Raw genomic sequence first — 22564 nt, 5'->3', positions numbered from 1 at the left:
ACACACAACCTGTCCCACTCTCAGATACCAGCTCCTCCCTCACTGTCACACAGCCCAGACCACTCTCAGATACCAGCTCCTCCCTCACCCTGAGGTAGCCTGTCTCACTCACAGATATCAGCACCTCCATCACCCACACATAACCTGTCCCTCTCTCAGACCCCAGCTCCTCCATCACCCACACACAACCTGTCCCACTCTCACACCAGCTCCTCGATCACCCACACACAACCGGTCCCACTCTCACACCAGCTCCTCCATCACCCACACACAACCGGTCCCGCTCTCACACCAGCTCCTCCATCATCCACACACAAACTGTCCCAATCTCACACCAGCTCCTCCATCACCCACACACAACCTGTCCTTCTCTCAGATACCAGCTCCTCCATCACCCACACATAACCTGCCCCACTCTCAAACCAGCTCCTCCATCACCCACACACAACCTGTCCCACTCTCACACCAACTCCTCCATCACCCACACACAACCTGTCCCACTCTCGCACCGGCTCCTCCATCACCCACACACAACCGGTCCCATTCTCACACCAGCTCCTCCATCACCCACACACAACCTGTCCTTCTCTCAGATACCAGCTCCTCCATCACCCACACACAACCTGTCCCACTCTCACACCAGCACCTCCATCACCCACACACAACCTGTCCCACTCTCACACCAGCTCCTCCATCACCCACACACATGTTCCACTCTCACACCAGCTCCTCCATCACCCACACACAACCTGTCCCATTCTCAGATACCAGCTCCTCCGTCACCCACACACAACCTGTCCCACTCTCAAACCAGCCCCTCCATCACCCACACATAACCTGCCCCACTCTCACACCAGCTCCTCCATCACCCACACACAACCTATCCCATTCTCAGATACCAGCTCCTCCGTCACCCACACACAACCTGTCCCACTCTCAAACCAGCCCCTCCATCCCCCACACATAACCTGCCCCACTCTCAAACCAGCTCCTCCATCATCCACACACAACCTGTCCCACTCTCACAACAGCTCCTCCATCACCCACACACAACCTGTCCCACTCTCACACCAACTCCTCCATCACCCACACAAAACCTGTCCCACTCTCACACCAGCTCCTCCATCACCCACACACAACCTGTCCCACTCTCACACCGTCTCCTCCATCACCCACACACAACCTGTCCCACTCTCACACCAGCTCCTCCATCACCCACACACAACCTGTCCCCCTCTCAGATACCAGCTCCTCCATCACCCACACACAACCTGTCCCACTCTCACACCAGCTCCTCCATCACCTACACACAACCTGTCCCACTCTCACACCAGCTCCTCCATCACCCACACACAACCGGTCCCACTCTCACACCAGCTCCTCCATCACCCACACACAACCTGTCCCACTCTCACACCAGCTCCTCCATCATCCACACACAACCTGTCCTACTCTCACACCAGCTCCTCCATCACCCACACATAACCGGTCCCACTCTCACAACAGCTCCTCCATCACCCACACACAACCTGTCCCACTCTCACACCAACTCCTCCATCACCCACACAAAACCTGTCCCACTCTCACACCAGCTCCTCCATCACCCACACACAACCTGTCTCATTCTCAGACCCCAGCTCCTCCATCACCCACACACAACCTGTCCCTCTCTCACACCAGCTCCTCAATCACCCACACACAACCGGTCCCATTCTCACACCAGCTCCTCCATCACCCACACACAACCTGTCCTTCTCTCAGATACCAGCTCCTCCATCACCCACACACAAACTGTCCCAATCTCACACCAGATCCTCCATCACCCACACACAACCTGTCCCAATCTCACACCAGCTCCTCCATCACCCACACACAACCTGTCCCACTCTCACACCAGCTCCTCCATCACCCACACACAACCTGTCCCACTCTCACACCAGCTCCTCCATCACCCACACACAACCTGTCCCATTCTCAGACCCCAGCTCCTCCATCACCCACACACAACCTGTCCCACTCTCACACCAGCTCCTCCATCACCCACACACAACCTGTCCCATTCTCACACCAGCTCCTCCATCACCCACACACAACCTGTCCCACTCTCACACCAGCTCCTCCATCACCCACACAAAACCTGTCCCATTCTCAGACCCCAGCTCCTCCATCACCCACACACAACCTGTCCCACTCTCACACCAGCTCCTCTATCACCCACACACAACCTTTCCTTCTCTCAGATACCAGCTCCTCCATCACCCACACACAACCTGTCCCACTCTCACACCAGCTCCTCCATCACCCACACACAAACTGTCCCAATCTCACACCAGCTCCTCCATCACCCACACACAACCGGTCCCGCTCTCACACCAGCTCCTCCATCACCCACACACAACCTGTCCCACTCTCACACCAGCTCCTCCATCACCCACACACAACCTGTCAAATTCTCAGACCCCAGCTCCTCCATCACCCACACACAACCTGTCCCTCTCTCACACCAGCTCCTCCATCACCCACACACAAACTGTCCCAATCTCACACCAGCTCCTCCATCACCCACACACAACCGGTCCCGCTCTCACACCAGCTCCTCCATCACCCACACACAACCTGTCCCACTCTCACACCAGCTCCTCCATCACCCACACACAACCTGTCCCATTCTCAGATACCAGCTCCTCCATCACCCACACACAACCTGTCTCACTCTCAGATACCAGCTCCGCCATCACCCACACACAACCTGTCCCATTCTCAAATACCAGCCCCTCCATCACCCACACACAACCTGTCCCGCTCTCAAACCAGCCCCTCCATCACCCACACATAACCTGCCCCACTCTCAAACCAGCTCCTCCATCACCCACACACAACCTGTCCCACTCTCACACCAGCTCCTCCATCACCCACACACAACCTGTCCCATTCTCACACCAGCTCCTCCATCACCCACACACAACCTGTCACACTCTCACACCAGCTCCGCCATCACCCACACACAACCTGTCCCATTCTCACACCAGCTCCTCCATCACCCACACACAACCGGTCCCACTCTCACACCAGCTCCTCCAACACCCACACACAACCTGTCCCACTCTCACACCAGCTCCTCCATCACCCACACACAACCTGTCCCACTCTCACACCAGCTCCTCCATCACCCACACACAAACTGTCCCAATCTCACACCAGCTCCTCCATCACCCACACACAACCTGTCCCAATCTCACACCAGCTCCTCCATCACCCACACACAACCTGTCCCATTCTCAGACCCCAGCTCCTCCATCACCCACACACAACCTGTCCCACTCTCACACCGGCTCCTCCATCACCCACACACAACCGGTCCCATTCTCACACCAGCTCCTCCATCACCCACACACAACCTGTCCTTCTCTCAGATACCAGCTCCTCCATCACCCACACACAACCGGTCCCGCTCTCACACCAGCTCCTCCATCATCCACACACAACCTGTCCCACTCTCACACCAGCTCCTCCATCACTCACACACAACCTGTCCCTCTCTCAGACCCCATCTCTACCATCACCCACACACAACCTGTCCCACTCTCACACCAGCTCCTCCATCACCCACACACAACCTGTCCCACTCTCACACCAGCTCCTCCATCACCCACACACAACCTGTCCCACTCTCACACCAGCTCCTCTATCACCCACACACAACCTGTCCCACTCTCACACCAGCTCCTCCATCACCCACACACAACCTGTCCCATTCTCAGATACCAGCTCCTCCATCACCCACACACAACCTGTCTCACTCTCAGATACCAGCTCCTCCATCACCCACACACAACCTGTCCCACTCTCACACCAGCTCCTCCATCACCCACACACAAACTGTCCCAATCTCACACCAGCTCCTCCATCACCCACACACAACCGGTCCCGCTCTCACACCAGCTCCTCCATCACCCACACACAACCTGTCCCACTCTCACACCAGCTCCTCCATCACCCACACACAACCTGTCCCATTCTCAGACCCCAGCTCCTCCATCACCCACACACAACCTGTCCCTCTCTCACACCAGCTCCTCCATCACCCACACACAAACTGTCCCAATCTCACACCAGCTCCTCCATCACCCACACACAACCGGTCCCGCTCTCACACCAGCTCCTCCATCACCCACACACAACCTGTCCCACTCTCACACCAGCTCCTCCATCACCCACACACAACCTGTCACATTCTCAGATACCAGCTCCTCCATCACCCACACACAACCTGTCTCACTCTCAGATACCAGCTCCTCCATCACCCACACACAACCTGTCCCATTCTCAAATACCAGCCCCTCCATCACCCACACACAACCGGTCCCGCTCTCAAACCAGCCCCTCCATCACCCACACATAACCTGCCCCACTCTCAAACCAGCTCCTCCATCATCCACACACAAACTGTCCCAATCTCACACCAGCTCCTCCATCACCCACACACAACCTGTCCTTCTCTCAGATACCAGCTCCTCCATCACCCACACATAACCTGCCCCACTCTCAAACCAGCTCCTCCATCACCCACACACAACCTGTCCCACTCTCACACCAGCTCCTCCATCACCCACACACAACCGGTCCCACTCTCACACCAGCTCCTCCAACACCCACACACAACCTGTCCCACTCTCACACCAGCTCCTCCATCACCCACACACAACCTGTCCCACTCTCACACCAGCTCCGCCATCACCCACACACAACCTGTCCCATTCTCACACCAGCTCCTCCATCACCCACACACAACCGGTCCCACTCTCACACCAGCTCCTCCAACACCCACACACAACCTGTCCCACTCTCACACCAGCTCCTCCATCACCCACACACAACCTGTCCCACTCTCACACCAGCTCCTCCATCACCCACACACAAACTGTCCCAATCTCACACCAGCTCCTCCATCACCCACACACAACCGGTCCCGCTCTCACACCAGCTCCTCCATCACCCACACACAACCTGTCCCACTCTCACACCAGCTCCTCCATCACCCACACACAACCTGTCCCATTCTCACACCAGCTCCTCCATCACCCACACACAACCTGTCCCACTCTCACACCAACTCCTCCATCACCCACACACAACCTGTCCCATTCTCAGACCCCAGCTCCTCCATCACCCACACACAACCTGTCCCACTCTCGCAACGGCTCCTCCATCACCCACACACAACCGGTCCCATTCTCACACTAGCTCCTCCATCACCCACACACAACCTGTCCCACTCTCAGATACCAGCTCCTCCATCACCCACACACAACCTGTCCCACTCTCACACCAGCTCCTCCATCACCCACACACAACCTGTCCCACTCTCACACCAGCTCCTCCATCACCCACACACAACCTGTCCCACTCTCACACCAGCTCCTCTATCACCCACACACAACCTGTCCCACTCTCACACCAGCTCCTCCATCACCCACACACAACCTGTCCCATTCTCAGATACCAGCTCCTCCATCACCCACACACAACCTGTCTCACTCTCAGATACCAGCTCCTCCATCACCCACACACAACCTGTCCCACTCTCACACCAGCTCCTCCATCACCCACACACAAACTGTCCCAATCTCACACCAGCTCCTCCATCACCCACACACAACCGGTCCCGCTCTCACACCAGCTCCTCCATCACCCACACACAACCTGTCCCACTCTCACACCAGCTCCTCCATCACGCACACACAACCTGTCCCATTCTCAGACCCCAGCTCCTCCATCACCCACACACAACCTGTCCCTCTCTCACACCAGCTCCTCCATCACCCACACACAAACTGTCCCAATCTCACACCAGCTCCTCCATCACCCACACACAACCGGTCCCGCTCTCACACCAGCTCCTCCATCACCCACACACAACCTGTCCCACTCTCACACCAGCTCCTCCATCACCCACACACAACCTGTCACATTCTCAGATACCAGCTCCTCCATCACCCACACACAACCTGTCTCACTCTCAGATACCAGCTCCTCCATCACCCACACACAACCTGTCCCATTCTCAAATACCAGCCCCTCCATCACCCACACACAACCGGTCCCGCTCTCAAACCAGCCCCTCCATCACCCACACATAACCTGCCCCACTCTCAAACCAGCTCCTCCATCAACCACACACAAACTGTCCCAATCTCACACCAGCTCCTCCATCACCCACACACAACCTGTCCTTCTCTCAGATACCAGCTCCTCCATCACCCACACATAACCTGCCCCACTCTCAAACCAGCTCCTCCATCACCCACACACAACCTGTCCCACTCTCACACCAGCTCCTCCATCACCCACACACAACCTGTCCCATTCTCACACCAGCTCCTCCATCACCCACACACAACCTGTCCCACTCTCACACCAGCTCCGCCATCACCCACACACAACCTGTCCCATTCTCACACCAGCTCCTCCATCACCCACACACAACCGGTCCCACTCTCACACCAGCTCCTCCAACACCCACACACAACCTGTCCCACTCTCACACCAGCTCCTCCATCACCCACACACAACCTGTCCCACTCTCACACCAGCTCCTCCATCACCCACACACAAACTGTCCCAATCTCACACCAGCTCCTCCATCACCCACACACAACCGGTCCCGCTCTCACACCAGCTCCTCCATCACCCACACACAACCTGTCCCACTCTCACACCAGCTCCTCCATCACCCACACACAACCTGTCCCATTCTCAGACCCCAGCTCCTCCATCACCCACACACAACCTGTCCCACTCTCGCAACGGCTCCTCCATCACCCACACACAACCGGTCCCATTCTCACACTAGCTCCTCCATCACCCACACACAACCTGTCCCACTCTCAGATACCAGCTCCTCCATCACCCACACACAACCTGTCCCACTCTCACACCAGCTCCTCCATCACCCACACACAACCTGTCCCACTCTCACACCAGCTCCTCCATCACCCACACACAACATGTTCCACTCTCACACCAGCTCCTCCATCACCCACACACAACCTGTCCCATTCTCAGATACCAGCTCCTCCGTCACCCACACACAACCTGTCCCACTCTCAAACCAGCCCCTCCATCACCCACACATAACCTGCCCCACTCTCACACCAGCTCCTCCATCACCCACACACAACCTATCCCATTCTCAGATACCAGCTCCTCCGTCACCCACACACAACCTGTCCCACTCTCAAACCAGCCCCTCCATCCCCCACACATAACCTGCCCCACTCTCAAACCAGCTCCTCCATCACCCACACACAACCTGTCCCACTCTCACACCAGCTCCTCCATCACCCACACACAACCTGTCCCACTCTCACACCAGCTCCTCCATCACCCACACACAACCGGTCCCACTCTCACAACAGCTCCTCCATCACCCACACACAACCTGTCCCACTCTCACACCAACTCCTCCATCACCCACACAAAACCTGTCCCACTCTCACACCAGCTCCTCCATCACCCACACACAACCTGTCCCACTCTCACACCGTCTCCTCCATCACCCACACACAACCTGTCCCACTCTCACACCAGCTCCTCCATCACCCACACACAACCTGTCCCCCTCTCAGATACCAGCTCCTCCATCACCCACACACAACCTGTCCCACTCTCACACCAGCTCCTCCATCACCTACACACAACCTGTCCCACTCTCACACCAGCTCCTCCATCACCCACACACAACCGGTCCCACTCTCACACCAGCTCCTCCATCACCCACACACAACCTGTCCCACTCTCACACCAGCTCCTCCATCATCCACACACAACCTGTCCTACTTTCACACCAGCTCCTCCATCACCCACACATAACCGGTCCCACTCTCACAACAGCTCCTCCATCACCCACACACAACCTGTCCCACTCTCACACCAACTCCTCCATCACCCACACAAAACCTGTCCCACTCTCACACCAGCTCCTCCATCACCCACACACAACCTGTCCCATTCTCAGACCCCAGCTCCTCCATCACCCACACACAACCTGTCCCACTCTCACACCAGCTCCTCCATCACCCACACACAACCTGTCCCACTCTCACACCAGCTCCTCCATCACCCACACACAACCTGTCCCCCTCTCAGATACCAGCTCCTCCATCACCCACACACAACCTGTCCCACTCTCACACCAGCTCCTCCATCACCTACACACAACCTGTCCCACTCTCACACCAGCTCCTCCATCACCCACACACAACCGGTCCCACTCTCACACCAGCTCCTCCATCACCCACACACAACCTGTCCCACTCTCACACCAGCTCCTCCATCATCCACACACAACCTGTCCTACTCTCATACCAGCTCCTCGATCATCAAAACGCAGTTTATTTTTTGAAATTCTCTCCCTGAACCATTCACATCCAGGCCCTCAGGCTGGAATGCATGTCCTGATTTAGGATTCTTCTCATTATTGTATTCACTTATCCAAAAGAACATAGATAGCTGCCTTGACATTCCTGAAAACCTGTAAGACTTTTTGAAACTATTCTAAAGATACTTGAAGAGCCTTGCAAGCCCAGCCCAGTCTTGGTTAAGGTGTACGGTTCCGGGTCATAAGAAATCTGGAATTCCTGGAATGGGGATGGAAAACCAAAGCTGCAAGTCCTCAGGAATCCTGGCTGGCTGCTTCTTTTCCTCACCCAGGGGCATGTGAAACATTGCCAGGCTCAAAAACTAAAAATCATACCTGGGCCTCTCCTGGTTTGTGTGGCTCAGTTCTAACTGGCCAGCATTAACTCAGGTTTGTTTTATGGCTACTTTAACACTTAGTTAAATTATCCTTGATTAACATAGCTCTCACTGCTATCTCTCACTGCACACTAGCCCCAAATGAAGAGATGCCTCCAGGCACTTCACAGGAATCTTACCTGGCTTAGTATTGGTCTCAGATTCTTGGATCTCCAAGGCCAGGCTTATACGATTGGTCGATTCTTCCAAGTTTTCCAGTTTGATTGGTGGCTCTGGGCCTAGTCAGGAAATCAAATGTGCACAACCATCCGTAGTTTAAGATGAGTATTAAAACTCAACAGCATTGTGTTAAGACAGTGACACCCGTCTGTAGGCATGCCTGGTTCACTACAAGCTATTTCCACTTTCTAGGAATGGACTGAATGAAGGACAGTTGGATGTATTGATCATCATTGTTAAGGTAAGTGAGCAGTTGGAATCATTTGAGCTACAAGTGGAAAGTTGGCACAGTGCAGTGCTGCTGAAGCCAGGATTGAGCTGACAGCCTGCAAAGTGGCAGATGTTGAGGTTGCTCACAGCAGCTGCATTCTCTCTTTCAGGCTTTGATTCTGATACGAAACCTATAAAACTGTCATACTGAGACATGCAATTTCTGAAGATGAGCTGGAACAAATACGTTTTTTGCCCTCGGGTGCCATTCAGAATTTGACATGGTGGCAGAATTACGAGGCACTTTGCATGGTTCTTTGTGGACCAATTAGTGAAAGATCAACAAGGTATTTGTAAACAGATAATGTCTGGACTAGAATTGAATCAAGGTCTCAAAGATAAAAGGACAAGACTAACTCAATACAATCTTAGCCCCTTTGACCAAGCTGTTAGTCACTGCTTCCTAATATATATCCTGCTGTTTAGCTCGGCATCTATTTTTTTTGGTTATATATTTGTGAAGGAGGTTGGGATGCTTTTCCATGATGAGATAGATAAACATAAATACAAATTGCTGCTGCTGTTGTACCATTAAGGATATAGTCTTCTGAAATTTTAAAATGCACCACACTGTGCAAGCTGATTTGAGTTTTGGTACCTACGTGCTCGGTGAGTTATGGGTTTTGGCTGCAGGTTGGCAAACGTGGCACTGATTCGCCCTCTCCCATCCAGCATCTCCGAGTATCTGAAAATTAAATTCAAACTGATTTACTCTATTTTTCCTAGTTGCAAATTCTAACAGAATCATCAGAACTGAAAGCAACCCTGACCAGTTTATACAACTGTCCCACCAAGCAGACAGGTCAGGCACAACATGGGTTTAGATACAGATAAATGGTGCAAAATTCAGGTGCATAGAACCTTTTTTGGGGGGGAGGGGCATACAGAGTCCAAATTTGTGTTCTGTGACTACAAAGGTGATCGTGGCCACAAACCTTTGTGTACCTGGATCCTTCCAGATGAGAGCTGGAGAAATAAGCAACATCCCGCAGTTTGCCATCCCACTATTGCATGAGGAAGGGCACAGATGCTCTCTATTCAAAGAGAACTGACACTATTTCATTTTGTCTGAGTGAGAGCGGCTTCACGAGGATTGCAGGCTAACCCCATGATGCCTGATGCTTTTTACTGCACACATGTCGCTGTGCAGACATTGTGTGTCAACTCTGAGATGCATGGTGGAAAATAGGAATCCCTTTCCCTCAACATCCAACTGGTTTGTGGCCATACACAGCACAGCATGAAGGTCAATACACAGTTTCCTGGCTGCAGTCATGATGTGTTCAATATGCAACAGTCTGCCATCAGTACTTGAGCCACCAGAATTGTCATTGGCACTCTCTTGATTCAAGGATGGTGTCTACTCAGGTTTGCAAGTTTCTGCTATGGGTCTTCATGTGACTGATCAGGCGAATTCTCAACCCATAGGTCTTTGGGCACATGGGGCTGCACGTGGGATCTGGAGTACAGCGCTTCCTTCCTTTTCTTTCCCTCTCTGCCATCATTCTGCCTCATCATTAAGGTGTGATGCAAAGCATGATGCAGCTTAATAGAAAAATTGTCGCCATTCTGAATGATTGGAGGCAAGCCCCTACCAATCATTAATGTCAATGCTGCCACACTTCAAGGAGAGCTTCAGAATGTCTTTGAAACAGTTTCTTTGTCCTCCCCTGGAGTGTTAGCCATTTGAGAAAGCAGGACCTGGCAGCGGAGATGGTTTTCGTCCATCTGCACACAGTATTTAGCTTTATCGAAGTTGGTTTTGCAGACATTGTGTCTGAATGTTTGGGGAGCTGGCTTCAAGAAGGACACTAGTGTTTGTTCGATGGACATCCCATTGTATTTGGAGGAAGCAGCAGAGACATTTCTTCTCTATGATTTCTCTTTTATGTTGCTGATACACAGTCCGTGTGGTGACAACTGGTCTGTACATTAGGTTTTTGTTGACTTCGGAGGTCTTTGTTGTCAAACTCTCACTGCTGTAGTTTGTAGAAGGCTGGCCTGGTGCAATTGATCTGGTGCTCGATCTCCAAAACCAAGAGATAGCTATCTGCCAACAAGTGATATCCAGTGAGCACAAGATCAATGACTTTGGTCCGCAACACATGAACATGTGGGCAGCATGCCTCTAATGAAAGCCATCCTACCAATGAAATGTAATAGAGAAGACCATTGGCATGCTGAAACAATGCTCCTGCCTGGATTGTTCTGGAGAAGCCTTGCAGTGCTGGGTAGAACATTGATGAAAGATCGTGATAGCCTGCTGTATGCTTCAGAACTTCACTATTATGTGGGCATAGGTCCTTCCACCAATGACATGATGGGAACTGAGGAGCAAGAGAAGGAGGAGGAATGAAGGGGACAGCCTACATAGCCCCTTTCTGGTTGGCTGTCCATTAACCAATGCATCCAACTGTGATATCAGTAAACATGACCCCAAACATTTACCAACAGTCCTACACCTTCCCTCATTATAATGCCCATTTTACCACAGTGCAAAAATAAAAATCAAACACAAAATAAGCAATCCAAATAAAATTTATAAATCAAACATGCATATTACAGACAAAAGTCAACTATTCACTCCTGTGCTTTCTATTAGTGTCTGTTTTCCATATGCCTTTGGCTGGCCTAGTGCTGCTCTCTCTTCACCTTAAGAGGGTGTTGGCAACCATTGACTTCCATGTGTTGGTCCATGGTTATGCTTTGCAAGGTACTCCAGTGATTTGTCATTGATTTCTGCAGATGCTGACCAGGAATCTCTCCCACTCATAAATGCCACAGGCACATGTTGGAAGGATTCACAAGTTGATACTCAACATGATTGGCCATATTATGAATGTCATCAAGTCTTGGAGTGGGGCTTGAAACCAGAGCTTCTGGCTCAGATGCAAAGTTTCTACCACTGCACTGCAAGCCCTCCTCCTTTAATGCTCCTACACCATGCCAGCCCAGAGACTGCAGCATGGCTTGTGGAAGGTTTTTGACTTTCAGTAAGGGACTCTGCAGATGAGCTTGAAGGACGGCTTTGAGTGGCTTTGGGCCTAGCAAGCTCAGTTTTGGATTAAATCATCTCGACATGAGTGGCAGCTATCTTGGCTGGCTGGCTAACAGGCAACCACAAGAGTAAGTGATGGTAGAACGGATGTTGTCATCTTGAGGGAGAACAGCAGCTGGCTTTTGTGGAGCCCTTGCCACTCACCTGGGATGGTACCTCAGCAATCATAGTAATCCATTGTCGAATAGTTTGTTGGGCTGCTGTGACCCCCTGCAAGCCCCATTGAACACAGTCATGATGGCAGTAGTCAGAGTCTTCATGATAACCAGCTAAACTTGGACAACAGAAGTCTGAGCTTTGACTGCCACACCCTGTCCTTCAATGGCTCCTGTTTGTGCTGCAGTGGAAGCTGAGACATCAGCCATCACGCATTGCATCATGGTTGGGTTCGCAAGTCTGTGAATGGAGTTGCACACCACTTTGATACTGGAAAGGATGGGCTTCAAGCTCTGCCCAAAACACTGGGCAAAGTTGGTGCCAAACTCCTCAATGCTCCCTGACATTACACATAGGCTTTCTGGCAGATCTACTAGTGCATCAAGTATTTCATTGTGATTACCCGTCATCCTTTATGTCGGTAGTCTGCCCCACAGAAAAGCTCATCTAAGTTCTCTGCGGCAAATCTCATGTGCAACTTCCCCCACTGCAAGATGATGCTACCCCTACAGGCCACTCATGCTCGGTGTCTTGCCATGTGCAGACCCTGGTTCTAAGCTGTCCTCTAAAGTACATGCAGTGTCAGAATTCGAGCCGTGGCTGTGAATGCAAGAGTGAGTGATGGTGTTTCTTCTTCTTCACTGTCTTCCTGCTCTTTTGCCTCTTTCTCCTCCACCACTGCCTGACCAGGTTGGCATTCTTGGGAATCTGAAAGGAGAAATGCATAAAGGTAGAGTTGCAATGAGGGGAGAAGTGGAAAGCAAGAGGTGCATGTTTACACCAACTGCAGCTTGAAAATCAGAAGAGATTGTGGGATCAGGAGTAAGTGGGATGCGAGGAGGAGGATTAGGTATGAGGATACCTTTATCTATTGTTTCAGCCCCTCCATTGGTTGTGGCTTCAACAATGGCCACTCCAATGATACAACCACTGTCTCTTCCATGAGACCAAGGACATGTAGCTGTGTCTATTCTCCTCTGATTGATTCACACCTCCTACCTTGGCTTGTCAGCCACCTTGTCCTGCAAGAGTAAGGGAAGTGTGGCATTGACTGTAGTACAATCTGGGTGATGTGGCTGTCATGGCAGTGTGTGAAAGCTGTGTGATGTGGGTGTGAAGGTTGTAGAAGTGCTATATGTGTGACAGCGAGGTGAAGCTATGATAAGACTCCTGATTGATAGAGATTATTGGTAGGTGAGTGATGGGGGGTGTGCTGCATTGAGAAGCATCTGCGGCTAGTCATGCCATTGGCGGGATGTGACATTTGAAGATTTAATCACTGAGCTTGACCACTCAGGATGTCATTGAACTTCTTGCACTGCACCCAGGTTATCAGTCTTGACTCCTGGCAGTGGCTACCTTGGCAATCTGCTCCCACTGCCATCTGAGAGCTTGTCTGGAGGACCACCTGGCCTCTTGTGGATAGACAGATCTCTCCCCTATTGCACCTCCTCGCCCAAGGCCTCCAGTGCAGTGCTGAAAGTTCTTGGTGCGACTCTCTCCCATCCTTATGTCTTTCCCAGGCCAATATCAGTTGTAGAATGGCTTTGAGCGCCTGCTCCAGCCCCAATGCACCTCCCCTCTAAGAGGTACAGGCTGGATTTAAGTAGTGCAGGTTAGTACTAACTGGACTAGCCTCTCACAATGTTAAGCCCTTTGCTGAGGCATGCAACCGCTCAGCAATGTGGTTAATGCTGGCTTCAATCATGTAAATTAGCAGACAGCACAAAGCTGCTTTGTCGTCTGCATCAGAAGTAATGGGAATAGTTCAATCCTGCATTGCGCTCCCCGTGCTCATTTTCAGGAGCTAACATTTATCCTCCAAGCGATCCCTGTACATTGCGTACATTGCCCCATCAAACTTCAAAGGTCACGTCAACCTTGTTATACACAGAGTGAAGCTCCCTTTACGCTGCTTTATTAAACATTCCCATTTTGAGTACAGTATAGTTTAAAGCAGAATAAATAACTCTCTACGCCACTCCATTCAAGTCAGGTTGGATCAGAATAAAGCTCCCTCTACACTTAATCCAGTTTTGGATGAATCTTCAACTCCACCAATGTAGAAAATCTATTTTCCACAGTGATAGAGATTTTTGTGATCTTTGATCTAAGAATCAGTTATTTTTTAAATCAGAATTTCTTAGTTGTGTGTGTTATCTATTTACAAATGAATTTCTGAGACTGTCAGCACATGGATATAAAATATTGAAATATCAGTTGTGGCTCAGTTTAACTTTTGTTTATACCTGTGAAGTGTCTCATCAGGTCCAGACTGTTTACCTTGCGATTTGATGAAAAATGCAAAAAGGCTATCCACAGCAGAAAATAGCAGATAATTGTACAGTTCTTCACACCTGCGTCTGGGCCCAGTTAACCTATTTTTAGAATGTGGACCCTACTCTGTGCAGCCACTTATCAATGAGTAACTCTAACCTGTGGACAATGATGAACATCGGTGTCAAATCTGTGGAACTCCTGACTTCCCTTAGTGTTTTTTGCCACATCTTTTCTCCTGCATCTACATCCTTTGCACCTTGGTGGTGTCCTGCTGCGCTTTAGAGGTTATTTTCTAACTTTGCACCAGCGGTGTCATAGGAGGCAAGGGACTCAAGAGAAGATCCATTTTTAAAGCATTATGCATTTCACCTACTTTATGACTTGGGAATTGTCCTCGTAGCTTCCGTTGTTAATTTCCACCTCATCATCAGGTTGTAGTGTGATATGCAGCTGGTTGTTGTACGCGCCAGGATCCCCAGGCTCTGTCTTGCCATTTGAGTTTCCTTGTGATTCCCCTCGCTTTGTGCTACTTTGAATTTGCACTAACAAAAGGCACAAGATATTTAATGTCATTACTTTTCATTGATCCTTGCAGCTCTTAGCCCCTGTTGGACAGAGTGATAGAGTTGTGATATCCTATCCACTCATGAAACTGGCAGAAGTTAAGATGTCTTCAAAATGAAACATGAAAATGAAAACCCTCGCTACGTCATAACTTCCAAGGCCATAAGACTTTAGGTCATTGTGCAAAAACCTAGTTGAAAGAACACAGTCATCAACCTTACACCTGGTGTATGGCTTGTGCATATGTCTGTCATTGCACATGTGCTCCTTCAACAATTCACAATGGCTTTTTTGCTGAGCCAACCACCTTGTATTTACATAGCACTTTTGACATAGTAAAAACTTGCCAATGCATGCCACAGGAGCATTATCGGACAAAAACCAAAGAAGGAAATATTAGGACCGGTGACAAAAAGCACAATCAAGGATGTAGGTTTTAAGCAGCATCACATAAAGGAGGAGAGAGGGGTGGAGAGGTTTAATGAGGGAATATCAGAGCTTGGGGCCTAAGCAAGGTTGCCAATAGCAGGGTGAAAAAAGTGGGGGATGCTTACAAAGCGAGAATTGAAGGATTACAGAGTTCTTGGAGGGTTGAGGGACTGGAGGAGGTTACAGAGATAAGCAGGAGCGAGGCCAGGGACGGATTTGAACACAAGTGTAAGAATGTTGAAAGATACCATCCCAATGACATAGTCCTAACCTGCAGTTTGATCTCTTGCGACAGGCATAAATGGCAATATCAGATCTCCTCCGACATGTCATTGGAGATGCATGCTTGGTCAACAGGGATATGGGCGGGCAGGCATCCTTCTGAAATTCTCCTAAAAATCCTCCTTGCCCTACATTACAACATTGACTACACTTCAAAATACTTCATTGACTATAAAGTGCTTTGGGTCTTCCTCAGGTTGTGAAAGGCATTATAGAAATGCAAATTGTTATTTTCCAGACTGACAATAGCAACCAGAATACATATCCAACCAGAGAGGTTAAAGTGCAAAAGAAAAATACATTTAAACACAAGGAAACTGAAAAGACAAAAATAAAGTTCACTAAACTACTAGAAATATAGCTTTAAGAGGAGAAAGTGGCCTTGTCCTATTGCGTGACTGTTAACCATGCCATTATCATCCATGGTACTGACCTGGCATGCTGCTATTCAAATCCATCTAAAAACAGCAGTGTATTTCCAGTGATGGTTTATTTTTCTTTTCTAGCGCTGCATCGCTGGGGTCTCCCAAAGAGCTACCCTTGGTTCCCTTCATTTGTTATCTACTTGTTGCAGTCACGAAAATATTATTGTGATTTATTGAAAAAGTAGGTTAATAGTGGGGCTTGGATAGGTTCTCTCTGTCTGCATATGGAATTTAATTGAATTGGAGACAGCTGGTCTCGAAGCTTTGACTCAGCGAAATAAGCTAGGTTTGAAATTCTAAATACGTAAACATGGCTGAAGTCTTAGAATGTGAGGTGAGGAGAATTTGCATTTTTAGATAAATCAGGGCAGTTTGCATTTCAAAGACATGGTAGGATGTTTACACCTAGCCAAGCAGTGTGTTTATTTTTCCCAAATGTTACTGACAATATTAGCACCATGAAATGATTTATATTCTGAGAAAGATTAAGTTCCAAAGGCATAAGGGAAAAATGGGGTTTACATTAAAGGGGAAAACATGTATAAAGGAGAATGAGGCTGTGTCAGGGGAGGCATTTTAAGATCCAACAGAAGTGTGAGAAGCCTCCAGCATTTGTGCATTAAGCTTGCTGTCTACAGAAACCAAAGCTGGGAAAAGCCAATTTGAATTCTACTGTCTAAGGCTTTGTGTTGGCTTGCCTGGATCTGTTTAAAACCTATTTTTTTTACTGTTGCCTTAAAGGTGGTGTAACTGGAAGCCAGATTAATTAGGGGTTTTAGGAGCTATTATTGTAGTAATTTGTAGACCTATGTATATGTTTGAAATCTTTACTTTTGTTAATAAATGTTTAATTTAGCTTTGAAGTCTTGGTGGACTTATCACTTCTGAATCCAGGGCATGCATCTCGAAATAAATACAAATTGCAAAACCGTTGTGATAACGTGATCAGGTTTCCCTTGTGGATTTGATCTTCCTGGCACACATCATCTGCTGTGCCATAACACTGCCCTTTGGCAACATCACCCAGAGGCATGGGGTTCAGCCTTCGCACTGATGATATATCCAGCTCTACCTAGCCACTGTTTCTCTCGACTCAACTGCCAATCTATCCAACCTTGCATATCCACAATTTCTCCCAGTTCAACAGCAGAATGACCGAAGCCTCAGTCTTCAGCTCCCACCACAACCACCGCTCCATCCCTGGCCATACACTCACACTGCACCAGACTATCTACAATCTTGTACTGTTCAACCATGAGCTGAATTTGAACCCCAGGTCTAGACCAGGTCCAAAAGCACTGATTTAAACCTGTATCCATTTCCTGTGAAACACCATGGGTCATTTACTTCTCTTAAAGGTGCTATATAAATGCAAGGTGTTAGAATGTTGTTGTTAGAATGTTGGAGATGATTAAGTTATTTAGCAATAAAACATCTTCAGATACTTTTTGACAAAATACAGGAAAATGTTTAAAAACAAAGACATTTTGGTATAAGACGGATCTGCACGCAGGATCTTGAGTAACATAATATTCCAATCAGAACCTGTAAGGGGAGTGACATTCCTTAATACAACAGTAATGTTTCCTCTTGTTTCCATCACCTCTCCTCTAATGTATCTTCACTGTAGCCCTCTCCCTTTTCCAATCTTCTCTCTCTATCCCCCCCCCCTCTCAAATTAGTTTTCTCACAGTATCCTCCACTCAATCCTCTCAATTTTTGCCCTCTCACTACTTTTCCACCCTGTCACTAAGACTAGGCACATGAGAACAGTTATCCATTGGTATAAAGTTTGAAGATATCAGAGCTGTGTGTGTTCTGCTCAGAGCAAAAGTGAAACAAAGACTGGATCACATGACACTTATGCCTTCTAATGACATCATGCTGATATCCTTAAAGACACATTACAGCACCCCCCTCTCTTTTTAAAGACACTTTCCCCCATTCCAGAGAAGTATGACTATTTATAATACACATTCATGTTTAGTTACAATTACATATGTGCTTGAACTGATGAATCTGTGAGTCTATAAAGCGTAAAGGTAATCTGCTGGTATGCCCAGGTCACGATAGTAACCTTGTTGGAAGGTTTCTTTAATTGCTCAAGGTGATCCATGGGATTCTCATTCTTGGCTGTTGTTCCTGGTTGGATTTGGGATCTAGTCTAGATGCAATAGAAGCTGGAAGGGATCTGATTTGTCCTTGGTTACACCTCACCTTTGTATGTAATGACTTCATAGAACCTTGGTTCTAAACAAATCTTTTTCACCTCAGCTCGTCATGACGTACCTTTTTTGGGATCATGAATGCAAACTTGTCACCACTATAAACTTGGCAAATTCTGTACCTGCATTTTTATTGTGCTGTTTTAAAAGTTGCTCTCTAGTTTCTGAGAGAGTAGAATGGTAAGAGTAGGTGAATGGTACTCACTGGTCTGCTAAGCACAATGTTGTCAAAGTATTCTGGACCAGATAAGCAAGCCATATAAATTCACCTAACAATTGGGATTCAAGGTCTATGGAGGCTGAACGTGCTACAATTGACAGAAGAAGAGAACAGAAATGATGATGGTGTGCACGAAGAGACGATGAGCGGTAGACACGTTTCACACATTCAATCTCGTGGAAAACAGTGGTGCCAGCATACTGTCCAAAGTGTTTGCCAAGGTTAAAATTATATGCCCTCAGAAAGTTTGTAACTGTTTGTTATTGACACGGGGCAAGTGCCAACATACTACCCCTGCGAATTCTAAAAGACATGGAAGGCCATGGCGAAACCCACTAATTTGAAACTTTTTGTCCTTACAAAATACCTCTTCAAAGCACTGAAGCAGTCATTATCAGAACCACCCTGGAGATAGATGCCTCAGAGGAAAATCTGGGAGAATGCATACTACAGAAAGACAAACCGAATGCAGCCTTATTGCTACTGCATTGAGCAGGAAACATTAGCTTTAATGTCTGGAATCAAGCATTTCCATACCTATTTCTTTGGCAAACAATTTGTGATAGAGACCGACCATAAGCCACTAGAGATGATTTGGCAAAATCCATTGCCCAGTGCACCACCAAGATTGCAACATCTCTTCGTATAGATTCAAGGTTATGACTGTGAAATCAGGTACAAGCCAGATAACTTGATGATCACAGATTGCCTAACCCAGTGAAAACAGAAGATATATCCTTACATTTACAAGTTGACCTCATTGACATCGAACTTGAAGATGTTCTCCAAATTGATCTGGTGCATTTTGTGGAATGCAAATGCCAGAATATACAAGAAGAAACGGTGAAAGATTCTATGCTATCAAAACTGTGGTAAACCATTATTGAAGGATGGCCTCATTCAATTCAGCATGTTCACGAACACATGAAACCATTTTGGCCTTACTGAAATGAGCTAGGCATCATCCGGTGAGTCATTTTTAATGGTAGGCAGGTCATCATATGGAATCTTTGGGGCTGATATTCTTCAACAACTGCATCACTTACACATGGGCATAGACTGGATGAGAAGACTCGCAAGTGAGACAGTCTATTGGCCAGATAAGGACAATGACATTGACGCTGTCGTCAAGCAGTGTGAGGTATGTCAAGAGCATATTCCAAGTCAGCACAAAGCACCATTGATTCCACATGTAGTTCCTACCCATCAGAGGCCCAAAATCACATCCGACCTCTTTCATGTCCATGGCACTGACTTCATTGTCATCATCAACTACTTTATCAAGTGCCTCATTATGAGGCAATTCTTAATATATCAAGTACAACTGTCACGCAGATTCTAAGTGCTCTTTTCAGTCTATTTAGCATGCTGAGAGAAATCATTAGATAACAGTCCACAATTTATTGGTAAGCCATTTCAGGATATGTCCGAAAAGTGGAATATCGATCACACTACTTCTTCTCCTCATTATCAAAGATCTAACGGCCTAACTGAACAAATGATTCACACGGTGAAATCCCTAATCCTCAAATGTAGACCAACCAAACAAAATCCACACATTGCATTTAAGTGCAGCTGTTTCATCACTGGCAAAGTCATGTTTGACAGACTAGTGCATACAACTTACCTACTCTTACCCATTTTACTCTCTCAGGAGCTAGACAGCAACTTTAAAACTATAAGAGAAGATGACCAAGGTGCACGATAAAAATGCGGGTTCAGCATTGCCAGGTTTACAGTTGGGGCAACAAGTTCACATCCAGGATCCTACAGAAGGTAGTTGGCAACCGGCCAAGCTGACAAGGGTCCATTCAGAACCAAGGTCCTATAAGGATTCTACACAAAAAGGCACATCAGTGAGGTGTAACTGAGGGCAAATCAGAACAATTTCAGCTCCTCAACCACCATACAGCTCTACTGCATCTAGGACAAGATCCCAAATGCAACCTGCAAGAACATCCAAGAATGGCAAGCCCACAGATCACTGTGAGCAATTAAAGAAACCTCCAGAGAGGGTTACTTTCACAAGGTCTGGGCATACAGCAGATTACCTTTACGCTTCAGAGACTCATAGGGCAGAATCTCCTGGTCGGTGAGCAGGGGCGAGCCCCGCTCGCCGACGCATGAAATGACGCAGGAAGACGTCAGGAGTTCCACCCGACATCACCCCATGTCATTTCCATTTTCAGGTCGGCGGGGGTGCAGCCGAGTCAGCTGCGTGCCCAGTAACCTGTCAACAGCCTATTGAGGCCATTGAGAAACTAATTAAGATCGTTAATGGAACTACCTGATCAACCTTAAAGCCGGGAGTCCTGGCGGGCTTCAGAGAAAGCATGAAACCTTATCCACAGGCAGGATGAGGTTTCATGAGGGTATTTAAATTTTTAATAAAGGTTTCAGTTAAAGTTATGGACATGTCCCCTCATGTGACAATGAGGGGACATGTCAGGGAAATTTTTCTATCATTTTTATTGCAAATTTTATTTCAGGGCCAATCTTTCTGAGGCAGTACTTAGCGTCAGGGAGATGATTGCTCTCTTTCACATACATGTGCGAAAGAGTGCACTCTTGGCTGAGGGAATCCCGCCCCAGCCGCACAGGGAGCGCATAGCGCTTCCTGGCGGACGTCACGCTGGGTGGGCCTTGATTGGCTTGCCCGCATAAAATGGTGGCACACCTCCGATTGGGGGCGTCAACTGGAGCTCCCGCGCCCAAGCCCACTCCTGCACTTCCCCACACCCCCACCACCGACGGGAGGAACATTTTTCCCATAGATTATTCAGCTCTATGCACTTATGTAATGGTAACTAAACATGAACATATATTATGAATAGTCTTACTTCTTTCAAAGGTGGGAAAGCATCTTTAAAAAAAAAGGGGGATGTTGCAATATGCCTTTAAGGGATATCAGCTTGACATCACAGGAAGAGAAATGTCATGTGATCCAGTCTTTGTTTCACTTTTGCTTTGAGCAGAGCACACACATAGCTCTGATGCCTTCAAGCTTTATACCTATGTAGAACTGTTCTCAAGAACCTAGTCTTAATAAATGAACCCACAACATATTTACCCAAATCCCTTATGAGCGATTGGAGCCTTGTGTCTTGTACATAAATAAGCCCAAGGTTAACGTTTTGAGTCTGTAAGACCCTTCTTCAGCTGAAGAAGGGTCATACAGACTTGAAACATTAGCTCCGTTTCTCTCTCCACAGATGTTGTCGGACCTGCTGAGTTTTTCCAGCATTTTCTCTTTTTATTTCAGATTTCCATCATCTGCAGTATTCTGCTTTTATCGCTAATTGCTCATTTGGGATTTGGTAAACATGTTGTGGGTTCACTTATTAAGAATAGGCACATGGGAACAGTTAGACATCGGTATAAAGCTTGAAGACATCAGTGCTGTGTTTGTGTTCTGCTCAAAGCAAAAGTGAAACTCAGACTGAATCACATGACAGATTTCTCTTCTAGTGATGTCATGCTGATATCCTGAAAGCCATATTACAACACCTGCCAGTCTCTATCCCATCCACTCCTCAGCCTGTATCTGCTTGTCAGCCTTCCTTCTTGGTGTATATTCTCTCTTATCCCTCCCCAGTATGTATCTCTTTCTTTCACCTCCCTGCTTGCATGTCCTCTCCAGCATCTCCCTTTCCCAGCCTCTATCCTTCCTCTATCACCT

General features: G+C 48.3%; 1 protein-coding gene across 2 annotated transcripts in view; it reads right to left on the bottom strand.

Moving 5' to 3' along the window:
* sned1 (sushi, nidogen and EGF-like domains 1) overlaps positions 1-22564 on the bottom strand; it is a 229237-nt gene that overhangs the window by 27855 nt on the left and 178818 nt on the right. For both annotated transcript variants that reach the window (XM_041181506.1, XM_041181515.1), the window contains exons 21-23: positions 15114-15282; positions 9849-9931; positions 8937-9035 (exon numbers count right to left, since the gene is read on the bottom strand). In XM_041181506.1, coding sequence (XP_041037440.1) covers positions 8937-9035; positions 9849-9931; positions 15114-15282 — 351 coding nt within the window. The remainder of the gene's footprint in view (positions 1-8936; positions 9036-9848; positions 9932-15113; positions 15283-22564) is intronic.

Source organism: Carcharodon carcharias, chromosome 2, assembly GCF_017639515.1.
Source record: "Carcharodon carcharias isolate sCarCar2 chromosome 2, sCarCar2.pri, whole genome shotgun sequence".
Classification (NCBI taxonomy): Eukaryota; Metazoa; Chordata; class Chondrichthyes; order Lamniformes; family Lamnidae; genus Carcharodon; species Carcharodon carcharias.
This window is presented reverse-complemented; position numbering and strand designations above follow the sequence as displayed.